At 37.9% G+C, this 18,192-nt stretch overlaps 1 protein-coding gene across 5 annotated transcripts in view; it reads right to left on the bottom strand.

The window, feature by feature from the left end:
• Nucleotides 1-18,192, bottom strand: part of PLEKHG1 (pleckstrin homology and RhoGEF domain containing G1) — a 135,406-nt gene that overhangs the window by 7,953 nt on the left and 109,261 nt on the right. For all 5 annotated transcript variants that reach the window (XM_082757218.1, XM_082757215.1, XM_082757216.1 and 2 more), the window contains 11 exons: nucleotides 11,696-11,742; nucleotides 11,066-11,216; nucleotides 9,942-10,073; nucleotides 7,245-7,427; nucleotides 7,061-7,156; nucleotides 6,858-6,944; nucleotides 4,555-4,588; nucleotides 3,276-3,371; nucleotides 1,935-1,973; nucleotides 1,452-1,474; nucleotides 377-595 (listed from right to left, as the gene is read on the bottom strand). In XM_082757218.1, the coding sequence (XP_082613344.1) occupies nucleotides 377-595; nucleotides 1,452-1,474; nucleotides 1,935-1,973; nucleotides 3,276-3,371; nucleotides 4,555-4,588; nucleotides 6,858-6,944; nucleotides 7,061-7,156; nucleotides 7,245-7,427; nucleotides 9,942-10,073; nucleotides 11,066-11,216; nucleotides 11,696-11,742 (1,107 nt within the window). The remainder of the gene's footprint in view (nucleotides 1-376; nucleotides 596-1,451; nucleotides 1,475-1,934; nucleotides 1,974-3,275; nucleotides 3,372-4,554; nucleotides 4,589-6,857; nucleotides 6,945-7,060; nucleotides 7,157-7,244; nucleotides 7,428-9,941; nucleotides 10,074-11,065; nucleotides 11,217-11,695; nucleotides 11,743-18,192) is intronic.

The following is an 18,192-nucleotide window of genomic DNA, read 5'->3' as shown; positions in this document are numbered from 1 at the left end:
AGTGTTATTTAAAATAATTACTAAGCAGCTAGAACAGCAGAGCCAGGTCAGGTATCCATAGCTGAAGGATGCAATGCTCATTAGTACATAGAAATATTTCAGAGTCAAGAAAACTTTCTTTTCAATAACTAGTTAAATTAAGTTAATTTGCACAGCTTGACAAAAGGGGATGAAAACAGAATGTGTGTACAATAACACAGGTGTAGAATACACATGAATTGGACTAGGAAAAGCAAAATAAAATATTTATAAAAATAAAAATATTTGTAAGGAGCATAAATTGCAGATGCATGCCTCCTTGCAGTTTTGCAGATACTTTTAATCCCTCTTCCATCCTCCCCAGGACAAAAGGATTTTTTCCCCCTCTTTTTCCTACCTGTTCAGCTTCTTCTTCATCATCAGCATCAATCTGTTCCACAGCAGAAGTCTGGAGATTTTCATCCTGATCACTGCTGTAGGCTGGCTCAATGGACTCTTGAAATTGGCTCTCTAGCCCACTGGGTTCCAATGAAACCTTCTTCCTAGAATTCAGCAGGGTTTCATTTGATCCTAGTTTGGTGGCTTGAGACAATAGGGCTCCTTCTATACCAATCCGCTGGAAAAAAATAAAAGTACCGATTAAGAGTCTATATATTGTAGCATGACACTGTCTTATATGGTACTTATCAACCATGTTTTAGCAACATTCAGTTTGCTACACTGAAATGGGATGCACATGCAAAGAATTAAAACAATTTGTATTTTTCCATAGAATGTTAGGAATGGAAAAAAAATGCAAAAAACAACAACAACAACAACAAAAACACACAATAATGTAATGATGGACTTCAGTTTTATGGCATCCCAGTGAAGTCATATCTAATGTACCCTGTTAATAAACCTAACTCCTAGCTCCTAAGCTCTGTCCCAAATAAGCCTAGGACCTGGAAATCAACAGGAGACTTTCAAACTGCACTGGAACTTTATAACAAATTCTTACAAAAATGTATAAATGAATAACACTCTTTTCCATCTGTTCAAGCTGTATTGACTCTGTTCAAATGTTATGATTCATATATAGCATAGATATCATATCAGAAGAAGCTCAACATCTTTTTTTCATTTAATACAGGCACAACGTCCTGCAAAAAACAGACACTATCTTTACACACAGCATTTCTGTGATTATAGTGGTATTTACAAGTACCCTATAACAGTAGCATTTGATTGGGCTGTACTTAAAAAGTACAAGAATTTATGTATCAGACAATTTTTGGCTTCTAGATATTCCTGAAATACCTAGCTGTATTTCTGTTTCTTTCATTCCAATAATCTTATTGGAGATACTATACAACATTATGGTTTTGTTTCTTTCTTAAAATGAACATAACCAAGAAGATGTGGATTCTACAGCAAATGTATTCCTCTAAGTTACATGCTACTTGAATGTAATAAAACAAGAAATGTCTTACCTTCTGCATATCTGGACTTCTTTCTGAAAACAGAAATACAATAATTCATCATTAAGTGCATAAACAAACTGGTGTGAGTCTACGTGACTGGTTTAACGCTACACAATTATGAATTCCCAAAAAGGGATAAAATGCAACAGCAATATTCACTTGAAGGTCTCTAAAACAGAGACAACAGCAGTTTTCTTATGACAGTTCCACCTCAGGTCCTAATATCACAACAAAGATCCAATATGGACAACTACTCATAGTGGCTGACTCCTGGTATTCAATTACCAGTTGCCAAGACACTTATGGGACCAGAACCCACATGTGGAAAAGCGAACATTAAATTTCAACACTAACATTTTGTTTTCTTTGCCCACTTTCCCCCTCCCAAAGGTGTATTTGAGGAAAGTTACAGGACAAAAGGATCCATTTTTACTTGTTCTACAAAATACAGAAACACTGGGTATGACAGTGTCAGTAAAGGAAGTAGCTTACCATTTGACTTCAAAACTTTATGGACTCTTGATGAGGGTTCTGAAAAATACAACAACATGTTTAAGCACTCCAGCATCCCAATGAAAGTTGTGGGTATCTTTTTATAACATGGATACTAAAATTTTATCTTCTGGGCCCATGCAAGAAAGGCAGATTTTCTTATCTTAATCACTTAGCTAACTTACACTCTTGGAAAAAAAAAAAAAAAAAAAAAAAAAAAAGGATACATTGCAATGTGAAACCTACAGCTGCTACCAAAGTACTTACATGTTCCTAATGCTATAGCACCTGCTTTCCACACATGTAAAGTTTAAAGTAAATAATCCACACGTGAAGTTTAAAGCCGTGTTAAGCTTCCTGCTTTTTAAAGACTTAGTCCTCATCTATGCTATTTCTCTAAATTGCTGGAGATTTCCTATATTCAAATTAGAAATATGTCTGAGGTACTGAGAAATATGTTTGAGGCACTTTAAGCAGTACTTTGAAAGTATAAGTAGCTGAATGTTACACAGAATTTCATTCAATCCGTATTTTGAATTATTCCTTTTATAGGCAAAACAACATCCATGGAATTTTTTACCTCAGAAACAAAGGAAGATGCCTGAGAAGTAATTAAAATTTGTTTTTTGTTTTTTTTTTTTGGACACGGGTGGTGCTATACAATGCATCACTATATCAGTACTCTCATGAACCTTGTTTAAGTCATTCCAATACACAATGTTACACATTCCAAGTTGGAAAGGTCTTTAAGCAGTTGATCACAGTGACTGCGATATGAAGTCACTCAACTACACAGACATTTGTAATTGCTTCAGGAGCAAACTAACAGTAATTACAGATGTATGTTTGAACTAGGAGAAAGAAAAGCAAAAATCAACATAACCATCTCTCAAATCTCTATTACACGTAAGGCAGACATTACAGTAAGTAAAGGTAGTAATTATATTTTGAAATAACAAGCCTATCATAATCAGGATGGAACCACTTCTGAGACAGTAACTACTCAGGGGTGAGGGCAAGAAAGGTCAGACAAATAATGTGACTGGCTTTCCAGCATATGCATTCTTCTGTCCATTAGGAAGTATCACTTGTTCTTTATGCATCCACCATTAGGAATGCATGTATTCATGAAATGAAATGGAAGTGGTGGATAAACAAAATAAGTCACACAAGCAACAAATGCTTAATAAGATCTTCCACTTGTATATCAGAGTTACTGTGCTCTGTAAAATCTCAGTGGAATGCAAGCTAAAGACCAGTTCCATGTGCCCAGTCTCAAACAACGCTAAATACTCCTGCTTGCCTTTCCTCATCATCTTTATGGTAAACGAGTTCATTCACCTGATTTCCTCCTCACTCTTTGTTGAGTAGTGCCTTCTTTAGGCTGGTATGATGATTTCATTTCTCCCTCGGGGCTATAATGAAACCCTGGGTGATCTGTGGAATAAGCAGAGGTAAAATAGTGTTACTTCACACTTCTCAGCAGCTCTTTGGAGGCAGTGCCATCTTCTCTTTGTGATTCACCCAATGGCACTTCATCAGAGCTTGATGCAAAACAAGTGAGGTATTCAACTTAATCATCTAGCCATAAAAACATTTTACCCGTTTAGTTGTGCCTTGCTCCAGAATGCTAACCCAGCAACACTGATGGCACGAGCATTGTGTTTAATTGTTTGCCAGTGTCTCAGTCTAAGCTTTCCTGACCCATTCTCCACAAGAATAACTACATAAATAAATGACAATTCTGCTTTACTCCAAGACTTCCTCAGCATTTATATCTAAGACTGTTGTTTCATTTCCCTACACTGCCAGGGATCACTGGCAACGTGAAGAGCTAACACAGCTTGCACCAGGAGAGGCAGCAAACAAGAGATGCAGCAGAAAGAACAGCACAGATGGGGCTGGATTTGGAACACAAGGCAGCAGCAACCGCATGCATGCTCCCTAAACCTGGCTCCTGGGACAGGCCAGGTAAATAAACTTTTCAGTCAAACTTTTGGAAAGAACAAGCCTGCTGGGTTCCAGCAAGAAGTTTTCTTGGCACGGTACCACGGGTGCATTTGGTTTCTGCCACAGCCACAAGTCCAACCGTAGACAGAGGACAGCCAACCATGCTGCTTCTGTAGGGCACTGGGCTCCCTTGCTGGGCTTCCAGATTATCTGCACTGTGCACCAAACAGCTGCCAGCTGCCCTCACAATCCTCCAGCTCCAGTTTTGCCAGCATAAGGAAGTCATAGCAGTGCTATGTACTTCAAACTCCATTTGCTTATTCCTAGCCTTTCAGTGGGTCCTATCCAGGAGTGTATGCTATAAAAGCAGGAAAGATCATGCATTTAATCAGCATGGAATAAGCAAAACAAAATGACCAGTATTTACAGAAGGTCTAATCTGCCTCTTCCTTGCTAATCATGAGACAGAATTTGCTGGCTGTGGATCCATCAACTCAATGCCTAGAGAGTTCCATGGGATCTGCATGCTTTTGTTTTTTTTTCAGTAAGGTCATAATTCAAGGAGCGTAAGCATGGCTTTCTCTCATTTCAGATGTAACCAACAGTCAAAGCCAAACTTTTGAAGACAGTTTTGTTCATTTTTTTTAAGTGAAAGTGAAAAATAACTTACGTATGGCATCCATTTCCAGAATTGCCTGTTTGGCCTGAAAGCACCATTAAAAAAAAAAAAAAAAAGTTAAACTTTAAATAGGACAAATTATGTTGCATATTACAGATAGTTGTGAGTTTACATGCAGACAACATCAAGTTTAATTTTTTAGCTATTAAATATTGTTAGCATCGTTATTCTCTGTCTTTCTCTGTATGCTGCATACGTTACATATGTGAAGAAGAATTCTCCTGGCAAGAGCTTCCCATAGTTTATCTTCAGAGCACCACACAAAAGCCTTTTGTTCACTGCACACCACAGCTCTGTCTTGCTCATCTACCACTCTGGCAGTGCAAGAGGAGGAGCACGTACCTACAGCATCAACTGGGATAAGAAACTTCTGGGGGATATAGTGATGCACATCTGACACTGAAAACTACACTGGTATCACCCACATCAGCTCATGCTGCACACATTCTGAACACTCTGGCTCTTCTCCATGGGGACACATACCCCAAGGACCTGTCAACATGCCCCAGAATTTAGAGCCATTGATACACCACTCCATATGCTGCTGGGAGTGGCAAAAAAAACTAGCCCTAACATCTAGGAATCACAAATATTTCCTTTTTTTTTTTTTTTTTTTTTTTTTTTTTTTTTTGTGATACATGAAACATTTCCTCCCTAAAAATAAAATAGTTTAACTTTACTATTTTTTTTATCCTTTACTATTTTTGCAGTTCTGATGTTGTTGGCATAGAGAACACTACCAACCCTTCGTCCTTTAAGTGTTTCCTTGACGAACTGCCATTAAAAAAATCACCATTTTGTTTAAGTAAGATGAAACAAGATAAACAGCTAATATCTCATGATTGCTTAAAACTTGACACATTTCTTCAGGAAAAATAAGCAGGATGTTTTACCAAGTTTATCAGATAATAAGAAAGAAAATAGACCAAAACGTAATACCCAGATAACCTGCTTGACCCTCTATGGGTGCAATTCCGTGATTTTCCACGAGGTGTCACAAGTGAACTAATATTAAATCCCCCCCAATAGCTGGACAGAGGGAAGTCTTTCCTGTGCAAACACAGATTTATCAAAAGATATGTGCAGACAACCTCAAAGACTTATTTGGTTAAACTTTTCCTCAAATAAAATTATTTCTAAGATCTGAAAATGGCATTATGGTGTATTTTGGCGATACTTTTTTTTTTTCCACAGATAAAATAAAAATCCATCGAGAAAGAATAATCTTGATACAAAAGCTGAAGTCATGCTGAAACATTTTTTACAATCTAATAAACTGCAACAAGCATTCACATTGTAAGCGTGGATACCAGCATAAACATTATACCTTCCATAAACTCTGTCAACAAAAAAATATGAGAAGAATTACTAATAGCAACTGCTAGGTCTGCTTTATCCTATAACTCTCTTTGTGTTGAATCGTTGAAAACATTAGTTAATGCACCTCTTGTGTATGTTAGTCACATTTTTACTCACTACAGCATAAAAATCATTGAAAGTAATACTGATCATTGAAAGTAATACTTTTTTTTTTTAAAAAAAAAAAAAGGAAGACGAGCAGTATAACTCTGTGGAAAAAAAAAATATCAACAGAAAGAATCCAAGTTACATTGGGAAACATCACCTAAAGGTCTAAAACAGGATTTCATAAATAAAAGGACCAGACTTCCCTCCTTGTAGGCATTACAGCTATGAGTATGGTGTCAATAGGTATCTGACAACTGTGATGAAATGTAGAACTGTGCCTCATTTTCTCTGGCATAAAGCTTTCGAGCTGTCTCACAAAAAATAAAAATAAAAAAGGCCCAAGCATCCCAACTAAGGATGCGGGGTTTGGGATGGGTATTTGTATTTGTAAAGTGAAGTGTGTGTTGCAAATGCCTTCACTGCTGTGGTATCTAGCCAAGACAGATTAAAACTAGCTTGGTAATGTCTATACATGCTGCAATTAGAACACCTCGGTGTTGTGCAGACAGGCAGTTTCAAGCCAAGGAATGCTCCTCCAGTAGAGCTTTCTGATGCTGCATCTCTGTTACTCACATCCTAGTGGGCAAATCCTAATGTGGACAGCAATGCTGCTAACCCAGTTAAATTCTTCTACTCCTATACCAAGCCCAGTAGATGCATTTAGTGGAATTTTCCCACTGATTCTTAGGAACTTTTAAAGATGTAAGAAATAATATGTTAATCTCTTGGAGCCTAACTTTCTCTAAATTGTAATGCATTTTGCAGCTACCAAGATTGCCCTAAGTTACATGCACATTCAAAGAGCAGGGCTTCATTTATTTATTTACCTTGGCAGGAATCTTAGCAGGATGATTTTCCAGAATTAACCTCTTCAAATGAAGAATCCAAAGCCGTTTGTCTTGCTGAGATTTTGCCTGATAAAAATAAAAATCAGCACTATGAGAAATAGCCTTACTGCATTATGCAGGGTCAGGAATAGCATATGGTCATCAATCAAGCTATCCAGTAGGCAAGGATTTTTCTGTCATACCTGGACAGTATGTTGCATCTTGGGATTTTTGTAGTGGAAGACACTAAAGCTGAGTGGTTCCTTTGGTATCACTTCAACAAGCATAAGATTCCCACACTGCAACAAAGAGAGGCAGCACTGTGAACTACGGAGTAATTTCAGGGAAATCTAGAGCCAGCACATCGCTGTTTGCTCTCTGACATACCAATATGTGAGCTTTGTATGCAAACATTTCGTCCCTCTTTTTCGTGATTAGCAGCAGTTTGTCAAAGAGGAACAACGTGCGCTCATTTTTGGCTCGCTGAATGCGGAACGTTCCCTCTAGAACCAACTCCCCGTAACTGGTGAGATCGGGTCCTTTCCAGTTAGTGAGCAAGCTCTGTATCTCCTGCAACAGATCAAAGAAGAACAACCAGAGTTCATGTCAGATGTCTTACCTAAATAAAGATTCAAAGGATAATCTGCTGAGGCCATTCCAGCTCTCCCATATAACATTCAACAGTGCAAAGCCACCAGTACTGAGGTTGTTGGGTTACGTACACATCATAGCCAGGTGCTTCCAGACTTGATGCTAAGCCCAGACTAAAGCATAGCCTCCTGAGTACTGGTGGCTTCTGTGGGGACACAGCAAAGAGCCCTGAGCTCCCCAGGGCTGCCAGTGGTGAAACAGCTCAACCCCATCTCCTGGGACTCACTGTGGAGGATGGACTGTAATGTAGTCACCAGTCTCTCTCATGTCTGCTTCTCTCCCCTGCCTATGTCCATAAACCCTCTGAATGTTTGTTTATTGCCCTGCAATATTCTCTTGAAGCTGTGTGGTCCCCAGCTGGATGAATTATAATGCCTTCTCTGTGTCTTGTAGGCACATCCCAGAAGACGCCTCCGTGAGGAGTTCAGACTGTAGAGATGTTTCTCAGAAGACTAAAGGACCAGAAGTGGTTTGGTCAACTGATCATTTGAAGATGTCAAGATTTATATGCATTTGGAGTGATTTGTATACATACCATAGATATTTCTCACCTTATTTATCACTTACAAAAAAAAAAAAAAAAGATGGAGAAACATCTAAGAACATCCTCAAAAATCTGTGCTACTTGCTATGACTGTCTTGTTTCCTTTAGTTGTTCATTTTTTCTGTCAGTGGCACAGACAGGATTTAAGCAGGGTAAAGCAAACTAAAAGCAAACTCAACCTTAAGCAGGGAAACTTCAAAAACATCCATTGAGCTTTAACCTGGGCAGCATTAGCAAAGCAGGGACAGATTTACTCATCCTAGGCTGATCTCAGTAGAACACTGCACTGTAATACAGCATTCAGCTATAAAACTTCTTGGTACTTTTGAGCCCAAAGGCAGCCTAGAGCACATGCAGGAAGAAAAAACAATGCATATAGCAGCACACTTTGGACTATATGCAAGGCTATTTTAAAACCCAGTATATAACAAATGAAAAAAGGTCTATTTTATCAGGTCCCTTAAGGAACTTGTAAATAAGTCAGGGTACAGCACAGCCATCAGTTTCACCAGTGTTAAGGGAGAGTTGGTGCTGGAATCACTGCTGCAGTACTTGCTGAACTACAGACAGAATGGCAGTGTGATAGCTCACTGAAGACCTATCCCTATGGCTACAGAAACAGATTTTACTTGTATAAAGGGTAACCATGAAAATAAACATTTTCCACAACCCCATACATTTGCCAGCTCAGCTTAATAAATTAAAAAAATACACTTTTCCAAATGCATTTAGCCCTCTTTATTGCCAAATATTACTGGTTATCATTATTCAGATTTACAGCACACTGTTTGTAGAAGTCATTAGCATGCATTTCCAGCAATGTGTGGCAAAGGTTACACTGCTGCAGGCAAGACATTATCAAATGTAACCCTATTCCTCGTATATATAAACAAAAAAATGAGAGCCAATAAGCACAGTTTATGTTAAAAGGACATAAAGGAATAAAAGAATAACATTAGACAGATTTCTGGAACCTATTAAACTCTTTTATTAACTAAAAAAAATATTAAAGCTATATAGATAACTGCTGACAAAAGTGTAATGTAAAATGGTGATTCACTGGCATGTTTGAAACAGAGTGATGTATCTGTAAAAAGTCTACCAAATAGCTTACTCGACAACAGAAGTTATTCTGGGTTGCTTTTTTTCTCCTAAAAATTCTTCACTCAAAGTGAAGTTAACGCTTTTCTAACTATCATATTTCTAGGTTTATACTTTTCATGGAAAGGAAAGGAAAGGAAAGGAAAGGAAAGGAAAGGAAAAAGGAAAAAGGAAAAAGGAAAAAGGAAAAAGGAAAAAGGAAAAAGGAAAAAGGAAAAAGGAAAAAGGAAAAAGGAAAAAGGAAAAAGGAAAAAGGAAAAAGGAAAAAGGAAAAAGGAAAAAGGAAAAAGGAAAAAGGAAAAAGGAAAAAGGAAAAAGGAAAAAAGAAAAAAGAAAAAAGAAAAAAGAAAAAAGAAAAAAGAAAAAAGATAAGCCTTCAGAAGCCCAAGAGGAAAGTACTTAAACAAGAAGAAGAGCAAGAAATATCTTAAAACAAAATTAATCAGCACAAAAGGAAGAAATCGGAAACCACAGGATTTCTGAACAAAGGCTTGCCCTAGGGTTGTACAGCACTGCTGTACAATTGAGGGAAAGGAAGAAAGAAAAGTTATCTGAAGTTCCATATTACTGCAAAATAAATGCTTTACAGGATGCTGCTTGCAGAGATTTCTGAGATTTTCCTGCAGCAGCTATGACCATGGTTTCCAAGATCAAACAGCCAAAGGCACACTCAGCAGGACTCTAAATTATGACTGACAAAGATAAGAAGAGAAGATAACTGAAAAATGCTAACGGCATATCTGTTGACAAAAACAGCTTACACCAGTAAAATATTTTTGGGAACTCACCTGAAGCCTGATGGCATGTTCATGTTTCCTCTTCATGTCATTTATGTGCCACGCCACTCTCTGCATCGTATCTATGGCATCTAGCACCACATCATAGCCCTCAGTGTCCTTGTCAAGGTGGTTTTCTATTTCCTAAGACAAAGGAAAAAAACAAAGTCCCATTATTTTTAAATGAATTTTCCAGCCTGATATAATACTGACTATGCTTTTATCTATACTGTTTTGTCTTTCTGTTGCAGTCTCCCAAATACAATGCTTCTGCCCTTGCTATTGCATGTTGTTATCTAATTGACTAACACAAGATGACTAGCAATGTAAAGCCTTTACTAGCAGCACTTTAGCAGCAACTGTACTTTCAGCAGCTGCTGCAAACACAGAGGCACAGAAAGGCAACACAGCTTACTTACAGGAAGAGACCTTTTCAGACAGTGCTTACTGGCTTTCTTAAAACACAGGATGTATCTACACACTTACAAAATACTGAGGGAATTACACTAGGCATTGCTTTACACTTGGAGAGAAGAAAAGCACCAGACATTTTAAATAAGGATCAGTGTCTTTACACTTCACTAGAACATGACTCTGTAATATGAAACATATGTGGAAACATTAACAATAAAGCAAGAATTTCCAAAACTTGCTTAATTCAATTCACTGAATATGGAAAGAGTTCCCACTTCCTCAATCATTCCTCTCCACAAAAATCTTACCAATCAGGGGTGTTTATATGTATTTTTTCCTTCTTTCAGCCACCCCCAGCATTGTAACATGGAAAAATACCGTTGTTCAATGGAACAATAAATTTTGGTACAAAACTGTTTACTCATGACAAGAATCTTCCATACAACTTCACTATTACAGACAACTCAAAAAGAAATGTAATTATTTGAATGCACAGAATGATTCAGTGTGTCTAAAACAATTACCATACATTCCCCACTCAAAACATATGCGTGTATTATGAAGTGACAAAGACAGAAAGTCTCCATGTGTAAATATCAAACACTCCCAAAAGAGTGTCTAAAGAAACCCAGAACTGTTCTAACCATCAGGTCTTGTATCAGAGGCAGGAACATCAAAGTGTAGCAGCCCTAGCTGAGATATATATTTTAGTGGGTGCTTACGTGCAAAAGTAGGTGGTACTTGAGGATTCGCTGGACAGGTTTCAAGAGATAGGAGCCCAGAGGCAAAGAATGCTGCAGTGCTTCTTGCCGTTCTCTGAAGAACTTGGCCAATGTCTTGTTCCTCATGCATTCTGTCAACACGGCTACTGACCTGAAAACACAATGTGTTTAAATAGTGTGTCTTACACAGTGTGTAAGACACACTATCTCCATAAGTTGTAAGTAAAGCCAATAATTGTTTCTTTCCTTCCTTGCAAAAAGGGGACAGCAGGTTCCTAATCCAATCACTGGTTTTTCTTGTTATCTTGTGCATTGAGCTATGTTTTCTTCTGACTTGCAGCCATTCTCTTTACACCAGGAATTACACATTTGAAGCAATACAGAATAAGACCATCATTTTCTAACAAGGATAATAGCAAAGAATGACAAGATCAAAGTAAAACTTCAGATAAGCATCTTTCATTTTTTGTTTTTCGAGTTTAAAACAACAACAAAATAATCCTTTTCCCTCCCTCCAATTTGTAAGGGGGAAAATATATATGTATATATATATTTACTTTTTTAGATTGTAACTTGTATTATATGAACAGGCCAAGGGACAAATGAAGAAAGGGAACCCAAAATTCCTACCTTGGGTAGTTGGTGCAGTACTGTGTATATATGTGGAAATCTTCACTCTGCATGGATAGAAAAGATTTATATATACATTCAGATTTTGTCAAACTAGCAGCTAACACACATGGTGCAAAGATGATGACATCAAGGCAACATATTCTCCAGTTCCTGATCAATGAATTCCCCACTCTCACAGTGATAGTCTTAAAGCTAACATAGATTGACTTACATAATTTCACTTTTGGGGGAATTTTCCTTAACTTTTGTAGAAAAAAAATACACAGAGAAAAAGTAAGTGGATTGCAACGGAGCCTCCAAGGTCCTTTATGACAACCTATAAACCTTTTAAAAACTATACACACACACACCCCCCTTCAAACAACTGACTTGCATGCACCTAGTTTTGTATGTGCTCATGCACACACCTGCAGAATTAAGTTTTGGGAATATGTTCACTGCAATTTTCTAATAGCTATGAATACTTTCACATTTGAGTACAATATAAGTATGAAAATTAGATGCCACAAACTTTTTTTTTTTTTTTTTGAAAGCAAATTATGACTCTGTGCAAGCAGAAAGTGATTACCAAAACAAGTTTTAATTAGATTTAGGTGGGATTCCATGCTTGCATGTCACTGTGAAATTGCTAACTTAATGCTGACAAGCCTCTCAGAGGAAGAGCCTGAGTTTCCTTTCTTTCTTCATTGGCAGAAGATTCTTTCTTAATCATCATAATTTAATTCCATGCAAGAACAAGTCTCCAGAAATGTCCCCATATGCTTTAAGTTCAAATCTGCCTATCAATGTATATCCCAAATAATGTTCAATTTCTGCAGCTCGTCAGAGTTGTAAAGACTAGAAAAGCACTGCAGAACTGCAAAGTGCTCCTAAAATCAATGACTTTTCTGAGCCCTAGTGCAATATAAAGCAATCGTCTGGTGGTAAACAAGACATGCTTCCCTGTGAAGCATTGTCAAAGCGTGCTCTGACCCGCTGCCCCATGACAGCTGTGCCCCACAAGGGGCACCCGCTCAGCGGTGCTAGCTCATGAATGGCAAGACCAAAGAGCCAGAGCCCAGTGCTCTGCGGAGCAACAGCACAGGGGGAGAGGGCTGATGCGGGCTGAGCCTTTTGTTTCTTATTATTGGGTTGATTTTTTTTTTTTTTGGCTATTCATCAGAAAAAGCCAGCTGAGGCAGTGCCCTTCCCCCTTTCCAATGGTGCTGTTCCCTTCCCCCTCTCCCTTGTACATCAGACCATGCCATTCACTTTTCCAATGAGCAGCAATTCAAAAGGACCACATAAAAAGAAAGCTGCTACTCAACCTCAGTGTAAGTCACTGCAATTAATTTCAGTATTTCTTACAGGATTTCCACACTGTTTTGAAAAAATAAATCTAGCAAACTTCCTGCATGCTGCAAACCTCTATTACTTTAAGATGCTCTTATCTTAGACAGCAACCAACTACATTTAGTCTTGATACAATACAGTTCAGTGATTTAGCTTTCACGCCTGGACTAATTCTGCTGTCACAGCCGTTTTTTGTGGCGGTTTACATACGCCCAGTGTCCACACCCAAAGACAACGAGCTTCTGCCACAAACTATTAGTGTTCCCGCTTGGAACTTGCAGCAACAGCTACAAACCGTCCCAACACAAAGCTAAGCATTAGCAAACCTCAGTATGTTGCGCACATCACACTGTCATTTTCTTCAGCAGTCATTTCTAAGCCAGCTAGCACTCATAGCAAGTGAGGGTGCTTACGAGAGAGCATCATGATGAAATTCAGGGTCATAGAAAAAGGCGATTTATTTTATATCTGCATATATTAATACGAGGTTTTAATTTAGGGGCTTTCTGATATAAATTATAACACATTCCCACGGCTACAATCACGGAATAATGCAATTTATAGAATGACTTCACAAGCAAAGTGCAGACCATTTTTTTTTTTACAATTATTTATATGTGTATAAATAAAATATACATATATAAATAAATGCATATTTATTTATACATTTATAAATAAAATATACACAAATAAAATGTGTATATGTATATATTTATATAATATATATATTATACACCACTCAAATAGTCACTTGACAGTTCTGCTTTTCAAACAAAAAGAAGAATATGTGTTTTGAAATTTCAACATATGAAAGCATTATCCATAAAACAAACACGACCAAACTTTTCAGGGTTTCGGAATGGATTAATGCACATTCCCCACAAAATCAATAGCAAGGCCAAAATCCCCAGAAGCCTTTTCACGCTCTTCCACTTTTTTCATTTTGTTTTCTACATGACGTCAAAACTATTTTCAGTGGAATTTTTGGCTATAAAAGAGCTGTAGTCTAGCTATTATCTGGAACAAGTCTGTATACCAAAAAATAAAATAAAATAAAATAAAAAATTAGTTCCTCATGCCCTCAATACCTCTAAAAATTTTAAAATGGTTTCACAATCACCCCTGCTTTCTGATGGGAGTTTATTCCAAATTTCATACTGAACTTCTATGTGCACTTACTTCATTTCACCACAGCTCATTTCATCACACAAAACCATTAGATAGCATTTACTTTCACTGAGCCATGTGCCAGTAGAAGGTCAGTTATATGTATTTTGTCTCCAGAATGAGATTGTTGATGCTCACTCAGACTTAAGCTGGTACGAATCAACAACATATACCTTGTTTAGGCATCAGCAGTAGTCGTGTGAACACATTGGGAGGGTAGCCAACAGAGCCACAGATTTCCATTTCACAGTATGTAAAGAAACCTGATCTCTTAGAAATGCTGATCAGGTAGAAACCAAACGGGTATTTTCTGTAAACTTTTGCAGATTTGTTCTCAAATACATCTCAGTTACACAATTTAGAAGTTAATCTGTTCCTTCTCCACTGCAATCAAAGAAGGTTGTTACTTGATAATAAATCCATCCCACTGATCTAAAACATACCCCATAATCTTCGCCCGCCCCCCCCCCGCATATAACCACAACCTCTTCCTAAGGCTGAGGAAGGAAGCCTGAGGAAACAGTCAAGATGCCTGTGCTCCCATGGACTGCCTGGTTACCTCACACCTCTGCCACCTTGAGAGAAGGGACTACAAGTTCATGTGCAGAGCTGATCCTACCTACTTTACAGCAAGCTTCCCAGAGAGAGTGCTGTATTACTGTGAGGCATATCAGGGCAGACACCATGCAGGCTAAAGCCAATGCTGTGAACTACGTTCAGAAGCAAACTAAAAGCCAGGGCTAAAATTGATTTAATATATTTCAATCAATACTTTCACACCACAAGTTAAATAGTAGCTATGCTCATTGGTATTTCTTTAGATGCTCATGCTTCCTCAGCTTGAAAGTCATTACATTCACCTTAACTGCCTTCAAACCAGATTAAAAGTGATCACTCAAGAGAGACTGGAATCACTCCAGAGATCATTTTTAATCTGGGGGCCCAAAGCTGTTATGGCAGAGGAAAAAAAATAAATCTGAGACCAAAGCCAAGTTCATCTGCACTGACTACAAAGAAGAGCAAAGCCAAGCACAATAAGATCACAGCTATACTTAGTTTGTCCCCTGCTGCTGAATCAATTCACTGTGTGTCTCCTACGCATGGAGCGAAGAGCCAAGCACATGGCTACAACCCTGATCTCTCAACTCTTGGTGCACTGTGCTTTTTTATAGCCATAAAAGGCACTTTAAAAGAAAATAGAGACTGAAAACATGAGCTGAGTGAGAGCGTAAGCTTAAGCCAATTGCCTGGATCTCCTCTTCATTAATGAGATGGGAGATTAGAGTAATTCTCCCTTTCCCCTTGGTTAAGCTGTTGGTTTGTCTTTCAGAAAACATATGTTCTAAATTTCTGGGGCACTGAGTGAGAAGAGCGATATGCCAGAATTAAGCTTTTCTTTTACAACAACTCACTTAAATGTAAACGTGTGGAATACTGAAGTCTATCTTCTAATTAACATTGGCATCATTACTATGAAAATTAAAGACTGAGTTGGCAAGAAAAAGTAAACAAACTTCTATGTGAATAATCAAGCTATAGCACTGGAACCTTTTATCAGCCTCTGATTACAGATAGCGGCAAAACATCTCTAAGACATTTAAAACAGTTCTCCTACATGAAGAGGCAGGCCCAGGGCTGGTAGGAATGACACTATTACACCACGACCCTAAGTGACAAGTTATTTCAGAGCAGCAGGCCCCCCACACCGTTTAAATAAAAACCCATTCATCCCCCTTCGCTTCTTGAGGCAGATAGCTAAAATCAGCAAATCATGATCAGACAGCAAATTAAGAAAAGGTGTGCTTTTCTGCATTTGTATCTTTATTTCCCCATGGGTTATTAATGGATTTTAAAAGCATTTGGAAGAACAAGGGCTTAGTATAAAGTTGTAAGCAGTTGTTAAATATTTCTACTGTCTGATAACTTTGCATGGTTATTTTATCTGTTAGTGAGTTTTATGTTACTGGATGGTTTACAGTAACAATGTCTTGATGAAGTTGTTAACAAGTAAAAGCTGCCACTTTAGTAGCTATTTACTTTGGGCACTCAACAGAATAAATGATAAAGACTCAAATCCACAATTGTGAGTCTTTGTTCAAAGTATGCTAATGTGATTTGATAATCCTTACTGTTTTTCCCTCAGAAATAAAAGTTGCAAGGCTGTTTACTACTCAAACATGAATGCTATGTGCAAGAAACAATGATATATGATTGCATAAGGGAAACATGAAAAGCTATGCAACAAATTTTACTAAACAAAACCAACTAACAAATTCAAGTTCAAAGAAACAGTCCATTGTAAACAGCTCAAAACTAGACCTTACAAAAATAAGCTTACTAGATTTTTTACTTTAACCATAACTATTCTATTATTCAGGCAAAACAAATTTTCGCCATTTCACATGAATCCTGAAGAAAGAAAAGGCTATTACTTCATTCAGTTACTGAGTTTCATGAAATGCAAAAAGTAAACATAGTACCTACAGTGAAAACTTGATTATGTGTTTAAATTCCTAACATCTAGGATATTCACAAGTGAATCAGTAGGGTGAAAAAAAATGGAGCCAGTTTAACCCAAAGCACAGCTCCACTGAAAACACTAAAGAAGCTCCACTGGAGCTACATCCATTAGTTAAAGCCATGAGCTATGACTTTGGTATGAAATTATCCCCGTGTGTAAGTCACAGTGAAGATCTAGCACACTCAAAGTAATCAAACAATAAGTGGCTAAAGTCCCGTAAGACTTTAAGGACTGCATACTGCCAAAAAAGGATGTTTTGTTTCCACTACTCAATGCTGGGAAGATACGAGCAACCAAGAATGGACAACTGGAGTCTGTTAAGACAGTCACCAGTTACTGTAATGACATCTTCACAGCCAAAAACAGAACTGTGGGGTATTTTGGTATTGTTTGATTTTGCTTTTAAGTGTTTGCACTCGTCTGGATGAAGTTAAAAATGTTCACTAGGATTGCAGTCTCCAGCAATTTCTGAGCCATTAGGCAGTTGCCTGCCAATAATACAAATGCTAAAAGCATTTGACAAGGGAACAAAAAAGCACAAGCAAGCAATAATACACAGATGGATTTTGGAACTAATGGCCAGAAAGTCTATCAGAAAACTACTTTCAGCTGGCCAATATCACTGAGGGAGCAACTTTTTCCTGGACTAGTTATTATCTCTTGCACCACCTCTGTTTTGTGTCTCAGCCAGTAGTAGTCCCAGATACAAGCATGCAATATGGCAGCACGATGTACAAACTCCAAATTCTGACATCTCTAAATATCATGAAGGCCTCGCAACTGGGCATCAGCACAGGAACAACTTACATGACACACAAGGTATGACAATGGTGTCCACATTTTCTCTGTGGTAGAACCCACAGGAATAACTGGGACCCTCAGTTCTGGAATGACCCCCAAAATCAGCAGATCGTAGGATAATTTAGATTGGGTGGGAACTCTGAAAGTCATCTCATCCTTCCTCCTACTCAGAGCAGGACCATTTAGATCACATTGCTCATCTTCTAGAGCTCTAAATATCTTTAAAGAAGGAGATGCTACAACCTCTCTGCAGTCCATTTGATGTTTGACCACCCTCTTATGGCTAAACAACAAACCTGAAAATCATTAAATCAAACTGGAATTTCCCTTGTTGTAACTTGTGTCCACTACCCCTTATTTACCCCTCATTGTACTCCTTCCAAAAGCAGTTGGACTTTGTCTTCTCTATATTTTCTTGTTAGGTAGACAGCAGTAGACATTTCTGCTCAGCTTTTTCTTGTTCAAGCTAAACAAATCTTGTTTTGTCAGCCTTAGTACACCATATTTTTCATTCTCCTGACCTACTGGCTCACTCCAGTATGTCAATGTCTTTCTTGTACCAGAAGTCCAAAATTCATCACAGTATTCCTTATGTAGTCTTACAAGTGCTGCACAGAAGGGAAGAGAAGCAGGTTCTCTAAATCCGCTGACTACATTTTTGCTAATATATCCC

This window comes from Aythya marila (genome assembly GCF_965140915.1).
Source record: "Aythya marila genome assembly, chromosome: 3".
Taxonomy (NCBI): domain Eukaryota; kingdom Metazoa; phylum Chordata; class Aves; order Anseriformes; family Anatidae; genus Aythya; species Aythya marila.
The sequence above is the reverse complement of the archived record's forward strand: the minus strand, read 5'-3'. Positions and strand labels throughout refer to the sequence as shown.